At 65.7% G+C, this 11,370-nt stretch overlaps 1 protein-coding gene across 1 annotated transcript in view; it reads left to right on the top strand.

Annotated features, from left to right (window-relative positions):
• Positions 1–3,168: 3,168 nt before the first annotated feature.
• The window catches only part of LOC123356746 (hydroperoxide isomerase ALOXE3-like), a 28,994-nt gene continuing 20,792 nt past the window's right edge, over positions 3,169–11,370 (top strand). The window contains exons 1-4 of the mRNA XM_045000128.1: positions 3,169–3,403; positions 5,626–5,830; positions 10,395–10,476; positions 10,979–11,101. Of these exons, the coding sequence (XP_044856063.1) occupies positions 3,257–3,403; positions 5,626–5,830; positions 10,395–10,476; positions 10,979–11,101 (557 nt within the window). The 5' untranslated portion in view covers positions 3,169–3,256. The remainder of the gene's footprint in view (positions 3,404–5,625; positions 5,831–10,394; positions 10,477–10,978; positions 11,102–11,370) is intronic.

Raw genomic sequence — 11,370 nt, 5'->3', positions numbered from 1 at the left:
TCACCTCTGTTCCCCCAGCCCTGCTTCCCAACCCCCAGCCCCTCTGGGCCCCCAGCCCTGCTCCCCCAACCCCCATCCCCTCTGTGCCCCCAGCCCTGCTCCCCCACCCCCATCCCCTCTGTGCCCCCAGCCCTGCTCCCCCAACCCCCATCCCCTCTGTGCCCCCCGCCCTGCTCCCCCACCCCCATCCCCTCTGTGCCCCCATCCCTGCTCCCCAATCCCATCCCCTCTGTGCCCCCATCCCTGCCCCCCCGACCCCCATCCCCTCTGTGCCCCCAGCCCTGCTCCCCAACCCCCCATCCCCTCTGTACCCCCAGCCCTGCTTCCCAACCCCCATCCCCTCTGTGCCCCCAGCCCTGCTCCCCAACCCCCCATCCCCTCTGGGCCCCCAGCCCTGCTCCCCAACCCCCATCCCCTCTGTGCCTCCAGCCCTGCTCCCCAACCCCCATCCCCTCTGTGCCCCCAGCCCTGCTCCCCCACCCCCATCCCCTCTGTGCCCCCAGCCCTGCTCCCCAACCCCCCATTCCCTCTTTGCCTCCAGCCCTGCTCCCCAACCCCACATCCCCTCTGGGCCCCCAGCCCTGCTCCCCAACCCCCATCCCCTCTGTGCCCCCAGCCCTGCTCCCCGACCCCCAACCCCTCTGGGCCCCCAGCCCTGCTCCCCACCCCCCCTCCCCTCTGTGCCCCCAGCCCTGCTCCCCGACCCCCAACCCCTCTGGGCCCCCAGCCCTGCTCCCCCACCCCCCCTCCCCTCTGGGCCTCCAGCCCGGCGCCCCCACCCCCGATGCCCTCTGTGCCTCCAGCCCTGCTCCCCCAACCCCCGTCCCCTCTGTGCCTCCAGCCCTGCTCCCCCACCCCCGTCCCCTCTGCGCCCCCAGCCCTGCTCCCCCAACCCCCCTCCCCTCTGTACCCCCAGCCCAGCACCCCAACCCCCATCCCCTCTGTGCCCCCAGCCCTGCTCCCCAACCCCCCTCCCCCCTGTGCCCCCAGGCCTGCTCCCCAACCCCCCTCCCCTCTGTGCCCCCAGCCCTGCTCCCCAACCCCCATCCCCTCTGTGCCCCCAGCCCTGCCCCCCCGACCCCCATCCCCTCTGTACCCCCAGCTCTGCTCCCCCGACCCCCATCCCCTCTGTACCCCCAGCCCTGCTCCCCAACCCCCCATCCCCTCTGTGCCCCCAGCCCTGCTCCCCAACCCCCCATCCCCTCTGTTCCCCCAGCCCTGCTCCCCAACCCCCATCCCCTCTGGGGCACCAGCCCGGCTCCCCCGTCACCCATCCCCTCTGGTCCCCCATCCCTGCCCCCCCGACCCACATCCCCTCTGTGCCCCCAGCCCTGCTCCCCCGACCCCCATCCCCTCTGTGCCCCCAGCCCTGCTCCCCCACCCACATCCCCTCTGTGCCCCCAGCCGTGCTCCCCAATCCCATCCCCTCTGTGCCCCCATCCCTGCCCCCCCGACCCCCATCCCCTCTGTGCCCCCAGCCCTGCTCCCCAGCCCCCCATCCCCTCTGTTCCCCCAGCCCTGCTCCCCTACCCCCATCCCCTCTGCACCCCCAGCCCTGCTCCCCCACCCCCATCCCCTCTGGGCCCCCAGCTCTGCCCCCCAACCCCCAACCCCTCTGTGCCTCCAGCCCTGCTTCCCCCAACCCCCATCCCCTCTGCGCCCCCAGCCCTGCTCCCCCACCCCCCATCCCCTCTGTGCCCCCAGCCCTGCTCCCCAACCCCCATCCCCTCTGTACCCCCAGCCCTGCCCCCCCGACCCCCATCCCCTCTGTTCCCCCAGCCCTGCTCCCCCGACCCCCATCCCCTCTGTACCCCCAGCCCGGCTCCCCACCCCCCCATCCCCTCTGTACCCCCAGCCCTGCTCCCCCGACCCCCTATCCCCTCTGTACCCCCAGCCCTGCTCCCCAACCCCCCATCCCCTCTGGGCCCCCAGCCCTGCTCCCCAACCCCCCAACCCCTCTGTGCCCCCAGCCCTGCTCCCCCACCCCCATCCCCTCTGGGCCCCCAGCCCTGCTCCCCAATCCCACCCCCTCTGTGCCCCCATCCCTGCCCCCCCGACCCCCTTCCCCTCTGTACCCCCAGCCCTGCTCCCCAACCCCCATCCCCTCTGTGCCCCCAGCCCTGCTCCCCAACCCCCAACCCCTCTGTGCCCCCAGCCCTGCTCCCCAACCCCCATCCCCTCTGTGCCCCCAGCCCTGCTCCCCCGCCCCCATCCCCTCTGTGCCCCCAGCCCTGCTCCCCCCACCCCCATCCCCTCTGTGCCCCCAGCCCTGCTCCCCAACCCCCAACCCCTCTGTACCCCCAGCCCTGCCGCCCCGACCCCCATCCCCTCTGGGCCCCCAGCCCTGCTCCCCAACCCCCATCCCCTCTGGGCCCCCAGCCCTGCTCCCCAACCCCCATCCCCTCTGTGCCCCCAGCCCTGCTCCCCAAACCCCCTGCACCCCCTTCCTTCCCCCTCCAAACCCATCCCTGCTCCCCACCTCCCTGCACCCCAAACCTGCTCCCCAATCCCCTGCACCCCCTTCCTTCCCTTTGCACCCCAACCCTGCTCCCCAAACTCGCTCTTCCAGTTTCTTCCACGCCCGTCCCCCTCCCAGGGGAGCACCGTGCAGGGGAGCATTGAGCAACAGGGCAGCTGGCTCGGCCGGCCCCTGTGCCCGGCCTTCTCTGGCACCGGCACCGGGCAGCTGCCCTGTCATTACAAACAAGAAAGAAGCGTCTGTCTCTGGGGAGAGGCCAGAACAAACACCCCCCCGGGACAGAGTGTGCAGCCACGTTGCACAACCTTACCGACCTGTCCTGCTCCGGTGACGAACAGAGAAAGGGGGCTGGGGAGCAGGGATGGGGGAACGGGGGATGGGGGCTGGGGAGATCGGGGTCCCCGTCGTGCCGGGCGCTGCCCAGCCCCCCCCCCGACCGAGATCGGGGTCCCCGTCGTGCCGGGCCCAGACCCCAGCTGAGATCAGACCCCCCCCACCCTTGCACGACTCTCTGGATCCGTCCCTGGGTCCGTGGCAGGCCCCGTGCTCCGGATCTCCCCCCGCCAGCTCTCCGGGCACCGCCATGTGCCAGCTGGCACCGCCGCCCTCCGTCTCCGGGGCCGGGCCCTCCTCACGGATGCAGAGAGGCGTGGGGTGCCTGGGGGCCCTGCCTTCCCCGCCTCCTCCGCTCACGCTCGGCCTCCCTCCCAAGCCAGCGCAGAGGTCACCCGGCCGGCTCCAGCGGCACCGCCGAGACGGGCTCCATCCCCAGCCCTGATGGCCGTCTACAAAGTCCAGGTGGCCACCGGCCAGGACTCGCTGGCTGGCACGTTTGACACCATCTCCATCACCCTCGTGGGCAGCCACGGGGAAAGCCCCAAGCACGGGCTGGACCGACACGGGTTGGACTTTCGGCCGGGATCGGTGAGTATTTGAGGGGGGTTCCTTCTGTGGGGGTGGCGGGGGGGGTGGCTCCATTCAGGAAGAGCGGAGCAGTGGTTTGGGGGCCCTGGCCGGGGCTCAGGACCCCTGGCTTCTCTTCGTGGTTCTGCCCCCGAGGCCGGCGCCCGTGCCTCAGTTTCCCCCGTGGGGACAACGGGGGAGAACAACCCCCGTCTCTGGGTTTTAGGCAGCGCTGGCCTCCTCGGACGGGCTGGGCTGGATCGCCCGTCTCCGCCGGAGCCTGGCTGACGCCGGGCCAGACGAGGATGACTCGCTCACGTGCAGCGAAAGAGGATGGGGGGGTGGGAGGGGAGGCAGGGCTGGGGTACCCTCATGCCAGCCCGACCTGGGGTGGGGGGGGAGCCCTAGCCCTTCCCCCGAACCCCTGTCCCGCAGTGGGGGGTGGGGGGGGGACTGCAGCCTGGATGCCGGGGATTTCCACGGGGGTGCCAGCGGCCTGCAGAGCTGAAAGGTGCCAGCTCCGTCTTTGGGCTCCACCCTCGCCTGGCACTGGGGGCCCAGGCTGAGGACGGTCTCTCCTCGTAGGTCTGGGCGGCCGATCTCGGCCGGGGTCTGGGCAGCGCCCGGCGCGACGGGGGCCCCGATCTCGGCCGGGGTCTGCGCCTCCCAGCTGGGGCTGGCAGCAGTCCTGTGTCTCCGGGAGGTGGTCCCAGACACGGATAAGGGAGCAAAGGGGTGGGCACGGGGCCAGGAACCTGGGACCAGGGGGTCGGGTGCGGGGCCCTGGGCCAGCGGCTGGGGTGCGTCAAACCTGGGGGTGCTGCAGCAACCCTCACGCCCCCGGTTCCCAGGCCTGTGCCCGGATCTCAGCCCCTGTGCGGCGCCTGGCACAATTATTTACCCCCCCCGAGGAGCTGGTCAGTCAACGCTGTCAAGGTTTGTGTCACTTGGATGAAACGGCAATGGGGGATGGGATCGCACTTCAGCAGGTCAAAGATCCGGTGTCAATGGGGCCGGATCCCAGCTGGTGTCAATGGGGCCAGATCCCAGCTGGTGTCAATGGGCGTCTCCCCACTGGAGTCAATGGGGCCAGATCCCAGCTGGTGTCAATGGGCGTCTCTCCATTGGAGTCAATGGGGCCGGATCCCAGCTGGTGTCAATGGGCGTCTCTCCATTGGAGTCAATGGGGCCGGATCCCAGCTGGTGTCAATGGGCGTCTCTCCATTGGAGTCAATGGGGCCAGATCCCAGCTGGTGTCAATGGGCGTCTCTCCATTGGAGTCAATGGGGCCAGATCCCAGCTGGTGTCAATGGGCGTCTCTCCATTGGAGTCAATGGGGCCGGATCCCAGCTGGTGTCAATGGGCGTCTCCCCATTGGAGTCAATGGGGCCGGATCCCAGCTGGTGTCAATGGGCGTCTCCCCATTGGAGTCAATGGGGCCAGATCCCAGCTGGGGTCAATGGGCGTCTCTCCATTGGAGCCAATGGGGCCAGACCCCAGCTGGTGTCAATGGGCGTCTCTCCATTGGAGTCAATGGGGCCAGATCCCTGCTGGTGTCAATGGGCGTCTCTCCACTGGAGTCAATGGGGCCAGATCCCAGCTGGTGTCAATGGGTGTCTCTCCATTGGAGTCAATGGGGCCAGATCCCAGCTGGGGTCAATGGGCGTCTCTCCATTGGAGTCAATGGGGCCAGATCCCAGCTGGTGTCAATGGGCGTCTCTCCATTGGAGTCAATGGGGCCAGATCCCAGCTGGGGTCAATGGGCGTCTCTCCACTGGAGTCAATGGGGCCGGATCCCAGCTGGGGTCAATGGGCGTCTCTCCATTGGAGTCAGTGGGGCCAGATCCCAGCTGGGGTCAATGGGCGTCTCTCCATTGGAGTCAATGGGACCAGATCCCAGCTGGTGTCAATGGGCGTCTCTCCATTGGAGTCAATGGGGGCCAGACCCCAGCTGGTGTCAATGGGCGTCTCTCCATTGGAGTCAATGGGCCCAGATCCCAGCCGGTGTCAATGGGCGTCTCTCCATTGGAGTCAACGGGGCCAGACCCCAGCTGGTGTCAATGGGGCTGAGGATCTGGCCCCGTTGATTGCAATGGAGAGACTCCTATTGGCACCGGCTGGCAAAGAGGGGGCTGGACCCACAGCTCTGCCTGTGCAACTCTCTCCTTCCCGAGTGGCCAGGAACGCAGGCTCCGTGCACGGAGCTCGAACCCCCCCTCCCCCCCGTGCTCTGTCTCCCCCAGGTGCGGGAGTACAAGGTGCCCAGCGACCGAGCCCTGGGGCCGATCCTGCTGATCCGGCTCCACAAGGAGCCCTATTCCTTCTTCCCCGAGAACATGTGGTACTGCAACACGGTCCGGGTGACGTCCCCCGAGGGCAACACCTACCACTTCCCCTGCTACCGGTGGATTCATGGCTACTGCACCGTGGAGCTGGCGGAAAGCACAGGTATGACCCACTGAGGGGGCGCCAGGACTCCTGGGTTCTCTTCTGCCCCTCCTGCATCTCGGGGGCTCCTGGATCTCTCCCGGGCCTTGGCCCCGCCAGGAGAAACCCACTGCCCAGTTTATCCGAGGCCTGGGCTGCACCCAAGTCACGGGGATGATTTTAAATCCAGTTTAGCCACGTCGGTGCGTCTTTGCGTGTGGACGCGCTTCAGCCGGCGTCACCTTGGTTCAGCCCACGGGGGTCCATTTACAGCTGGCTGGAGCTTGGCATGAGAGGGGTCAGCGACCGAGCAGAGACCATTTTCTTTGTTCTGGTGACAAGTGGGAAGGGAGGAAAGGTACCATGGCCATTAGCTCGCTCGCTAGGTGCGTGTGGGGTGGAGGATGGCTGGCTGGCTAGACAGATGGGGGTGTGTGGGGAAAGAATACAGCAACGGCCACCCTGGCTCAGACCAAAGGTCCATCCAGCCCAGTGTCCCGTCATCCGACAGTGGCCGATGCCGGGTGCCCCAGAGGGAGTGAACAGAACAGGTGACCCCCGAGTGATCCTTCCCTTAGATAGATAGTTTGATTTAGTTGGGGTTGGTCCTGCTCTGAGCAGGGGGATGGACTAGATACCTCCTGAGGTCCCTTCCAACCCTGATCTTCTACAATAGATAGATAGAGGGGGTGGATGGGGATGGATAGATGGATAGATAGAGGGGGTGGATGGGGATGGATAGATGGCTAGATAGAGGGGTGGATGGGGATAGATAGATAGATAGATAGATAGAGGGGTGGATGGGGATAGATAGATGGATAGATAGAGGGGGTGGATGGGGATAGATAGATGGATAGCTAGAGGGGGTGGATGGGGATAGATCGATAGATAGATGAGTGTATATGGGGGTAGATGGAGGGATCCCCACATGTGGGGTTGTGGGGAGAAGTGCACTGGGGAGAAGAGCGTCGGGGGCTGGGCACAGGGGGTGTATGGGGATAGGGAGAGAGAGAGGAGGAGGGTGTATGGGGTTAGGGGGATGGGGGAGAGAGAGGGTGTATGGGGATGGGGGATAGGGAGAGGAGGAGGGTGTATGGGGATAGGGGGATGGGGGAGAGAGAAGGGGGTGTATGGGGTTAGGGGGATGGGGGAGAGAGAAGGGGGGTGTATGGGGATAGGGGGATGGGGGAGAGAGAGAAGGGGGGTGTATGGGGTTAGGGGAATAGGGGGAGAGAGAAGGGGGTGTATGGGGTTAGGGGGATGGGGGAGAGAAGGGGGTGTATGGGGATGGGGGATGGGGGAGAGAGAGAAGGGGGGTGTATGGGGATAGGGGGGATGGGGAAAGGAGGAGGGTGTATGGGGTTAGGGGGATGGGGGAGAGAGAAGGGGGTGAATGGGGTTAGGGGGATGGGGCAGAGAGAAGGGGGTGAATGGGGTTAGGGGGATGGGGGAGAGAGAAGGGGGTGTAGGGGGATGGGGGAGAGAGAAGGGGGTGTATGGGGTTAGGGGGATGGGGGAGAGAGAAGGGGGTGAATGGGGTTAGGGGGATGGGGGAGAGAGAAGGGGGTGTATGGGGTTAGGGGGATGGGGGAGAGAGAAGCGGGTGTATGGGGATAGGGGGATGGGGGAGAGAGAGAAGGGGGGTGTATGGGGTTAGGGGGATGGGGGAGAGAGAGAAGGGGGTGTATGGGGTTAGGGGGATGGGGGAGAGAGAAGGGGGTGAATGGGGTTAGGGGGATGGGGGAGAGAGAAGGGGGTGTATGGGGATAGGGGGATGGGGGAGAGAGAAGGGGGTGTATGGGGATAGGGGGATGGGGGAGAGAGAGAAGGGGGGTGTATGGGGTTAGGGGGATGGGGAAAGGAGGAGGGTGTATGGGGTTAGGGGGATGGGGAAAGGAGAAAGGTGTGTGGGGTTAGGGGATGGGGGCGAGAGAAGGGGGGTGTATGGGGTTAGGGGGGATGGGGGAGAGAGAAGGGGGTGTATGGGGATGGGGGGATGGGGAAAGGAGGAGGGTGTATGGGGTTAGGGGAATAGGGGGAGAGAGAAGGGGGGTGTATGGGGTTAGGGGGATGGGGGAGAGAGACGGGGGTGTATGGGGTTAGGGGGATGGGGGAGAGAGAAGGGGGTGAATGGGGTTAGGGGGATGGGGGAGAGAGAAGGGGGTGTATGGGGTTAGGGGGATGGGGGAGAGAGAAGGGGGTGTATGGGGATAGGGGGATGGGGGAGAGAGAGAAGGGGGTGTATGGGGTTAGGGGGATGGGGGAGAGAGAGAAGGGGGTGTATGGGGTTAGGGGGATGGGGGAGAGAGAAGGGGGTGAATGGGGTTAGGGGGATGGGGGCGAGAGACGGGGGTGTTAGGGGCTGGGGGGATAGGGGGGAGAGAATGGGGTGTATGGGGATAGGGGGATGGGGGAGAGAGAGAAGGGGGGTGTATGGGGTTAGGGGGATGGGGAAAGGAGGAGGGTGTATGGGGTTAGGGGGATGGGGAAAGGAGGAGGGTGTATGGGGTTAGGGGGATGGGGGAGAGAGAAGGGGGGTGTATGGGGTTAGGGGGGATGGGGGAGAGAGAAGGGGGTGTATGGGGATGGGGGGATGGGGAAAGGAGGAGGGTGTATGGGGTTAGGGGGATAGGGGGAGAGAGAGAGAGAAGGGGGTGTGGGGGGATGGGGGAGAGAGAAAGGGGTGTGGGGGGATGGGGGAGAGAGAAGGGGGTGTATGGGGTTAGGGGGATGGGGGAGAGAGAAGGGGGGTGTATGGGGTTAGGGGGATGGGGGAGAGAGAAGGGGGTGTATGGGGTTAGGGGTATAGGGGGAGAGAGAAGGGGGGTGTAGGGTGTGAGGGGGATGGGGGTAGAGAGAAGGGGGGTGTATGGGGTTAGGGGGGATGGGGGAGAGAGAAGGGGGTGTATGGGGATGGGGGGATGGGGAAAGGAGGAGGGTGTATGGGGTTAGGGGGATTGGGGAGAGATAACGGGGTGTATGGGGTTAGGGGGATGGGGGAGAGAGAAGGGGGTGTATGGGGTTAGGGGAAAGGGGGAGAGAGAAGGGGGTGAATGGGGTTAGGGGGATGGGGGAGAGAGAAGGGGGTGTATGGGGTTAGGGGGATGGGGGAGAGAGAAGGGGGTGTATGGGGATAGGGGGATGGGGGAGAGAGAGAAGGGGGGTGTAGGGGGTGAGGGGGATGGGGCAGATAGAGGAGGGGGTGTATGGGGTTAGGGGGATGGGGGAGAGAGAAGGGGGTTGAATGGGGTTAGGGGGATGGGGGCGAGAGAAGGGGGTGTATGGGGATAGGGGGATGGGGGAGAGAGAAGGGGGTGTATGGGGATAGGGGGATGGGGGAGAGAGAGAAGGGGGGTGTATGGGGTTAGGGGGATGGGGAAAGGAGGAGGGTGTATGGGGTTAGGGGGATGGGGGAGAGAGAAGGGGGGTGTATGGGGTTAGGGGGGATGGGGGAGAGAGAAGGGGGTGTATGGGGATGGGGGGATGGGGAAAGGAGGAGGGTGTATGGGGTTAGGGGGATAGGGGGAGAGAGAGAGAGAAGGGGGTGTGGGGGGATGGGGGAGAGAGAAAGGGGTGTGGGGGGATGGGGGAGAGAGAAGGGGGTGTATGGGGTTAGGGGGATGGGGGAGAGAGAAGGGGGGTGTATGGGGTTAGGGGGATGGGGGAGAGAGAAGGGGGTGTATGGGGTTAGGGGGATAGGGGGAGAGAGAAGGGGGGTGTATGGGGTTAGGGGGATGGGGGAGAGAGAAGGGGGGTGTATGGGGTTAGGGGGATGGGGGAGAGAGAAGGGGGTGTATGGGGTTAGGGGGATGGGGGAGAGAGAAGGGGGGTGTATGGGGTTAGGGGGATAGGGAGAGAGAGAAGGGGGTGGATTGGGTTAGGGGGATGGGGGAGAGAGAAGGGGGGTGTATGGGGTTAGGGGGATGGGGGAAAGAGAAGGGGGTGTATGGGGTTAGGGGGATAGGGGGAGAGAGAAGGGGGGTGAATGGGGTTAGAGGGATGGGGGAGAGATAAGGGGGTGTATGGGGTTAGGGGGATGGGGGAGAGAGAAGGGGGTGTATGTGGTTGGGGGATAGGGGGAGAGAGAAGGGGGTGAATGGGGTTAGGGGGATGGGTGAGAGAGAATGGGGCGTATGGGGAGAGGGGGATGGGGGAGAGAGAGAGAAGGGGGTGTAGGGGGATAGGGGGAGAGAGAAGGGGGGTGCATGGGGTTAGGGGGATAGGGGGAGAGAGAAGGGGTGCATGGGGATAGGGGGAGAGAGAAGGGGGTGCATGGGGTTAGGGGGATAGGGGGAGAGAGAAGGGGGTGCATGGGGTTAGGGGGATAGGGGGAGAGAGAAGGGGGTGCATGGGGATAGGGGGATGGGGGAGAGAGAGAGAAGGGGGTGTAGGGGGATAGGGGGATGGGGGAGAGAGAGAGAAGGGGGGTGTACGGGGATAGGGGGAGAGAGAAGGGGGTGCATGGGGTTAGACAGGCAGCTGGAAGACCGGCACCAAGGAGCCCCGGAGGCTTAGAGGGTCCGGGACGCGTCCCCCACTCCAGGGTGTGGCCAGATTTCCGGGTCTCTCTCTCTCCTCTCTCCAGCCCGAACCCCTTGTGACGACTCCCACCACCTGCTCCAGAAGCACCGTCGGGAGGAGCTGGTGCTGCAACAGGAAATATATAGGTGAGTGGCGGGGGGGCGGGGGATATTAAGGGCAGTCCCCCCCCCCCTCTCCTGGAGTAATGGGTTCAGGCTCCCTGCAAACTCAGGCAGCGTCGCTGTGTCGGTGACGGCCGGGTCCTGTTTTAAAGCCTCTTTTTGCAGCCCCGAGGGCGAGAAACGAATGAACCTTTTTTTAAAAAAAACCCCCTCAGGCCGAGTTTCTGTTGCAATCGACTAAATCCAGGGGGCGGGACGGGGTCTGGGGGGGGGGGGAGCCGGGAGGGCCGAGACGGCGCGCTCAGTCCCTGCGGTCTCAGTTAAGGCCCCGGTGCGGTGCGGCTTAGTGGCTAAAGCCCTGGAGTGGGGAGTCAGGCTAGCTGGGTTCTGCCCCCGCTCCGTGCCTCAGTTTCCCCACCTGTAAAACGGGGACAAGGCCGCCCGGCTCCTGGCTACCGCGCCTTGAGCTCGGCTGACGACCGGCGCCGGAGAGGCCTGTGGTTCACCCCCCTCTCCCCCGGGACAGGTGGAAGGAGTACAGCCCCGGCGTCCCCTGGTGCGCCGACGTCGACAGCGCCATGACCGCCGTGGTCGACCTCCAGTACTCGTACCCCAAGGCCTCCGCGTTCTTCGGGCGGGGCGCGGCGGCGTAAGTGACGGGGCCGAAAGGCCACTTCCTGGCGGGGGGGGGGGGGTGGCCCAGCTCCCCCGAGGGACTGAGGTGCCTCAATCCCATGGGAAGGAAGGGGAGTTAGGCGCCCGTCCGTCCTTCAGGAGCTGAGCTTTCGTGTCTGTCGGTAGGAGATCCAGCAATTATTTCCTTACCGGACCTCTGCCCCCTGCTCCGACCTGACTCTCTCTCCCCCCCCGCCCCCCCATCTCTCCATCCACCCCCCTCTATCTATCTCCTGCCGTCCA

Source organism: Mauremys mutica, chromosome 26, assembly GCF_020497125.1.
Source record: "Mauremys mutica isolate MM-2020 ecotype Southern chromosome 26, ASM2049712v1, whole genome shotgun sequence".
Lineage (NCBI taxonomy): Eukaryota > Metazoa > Chordata > Testudines > Geoemydidae > Mauremys > Mauremys mutica.
This window is presented reverse-complemented; position numbering and strand designations above follow the sequence as displayed.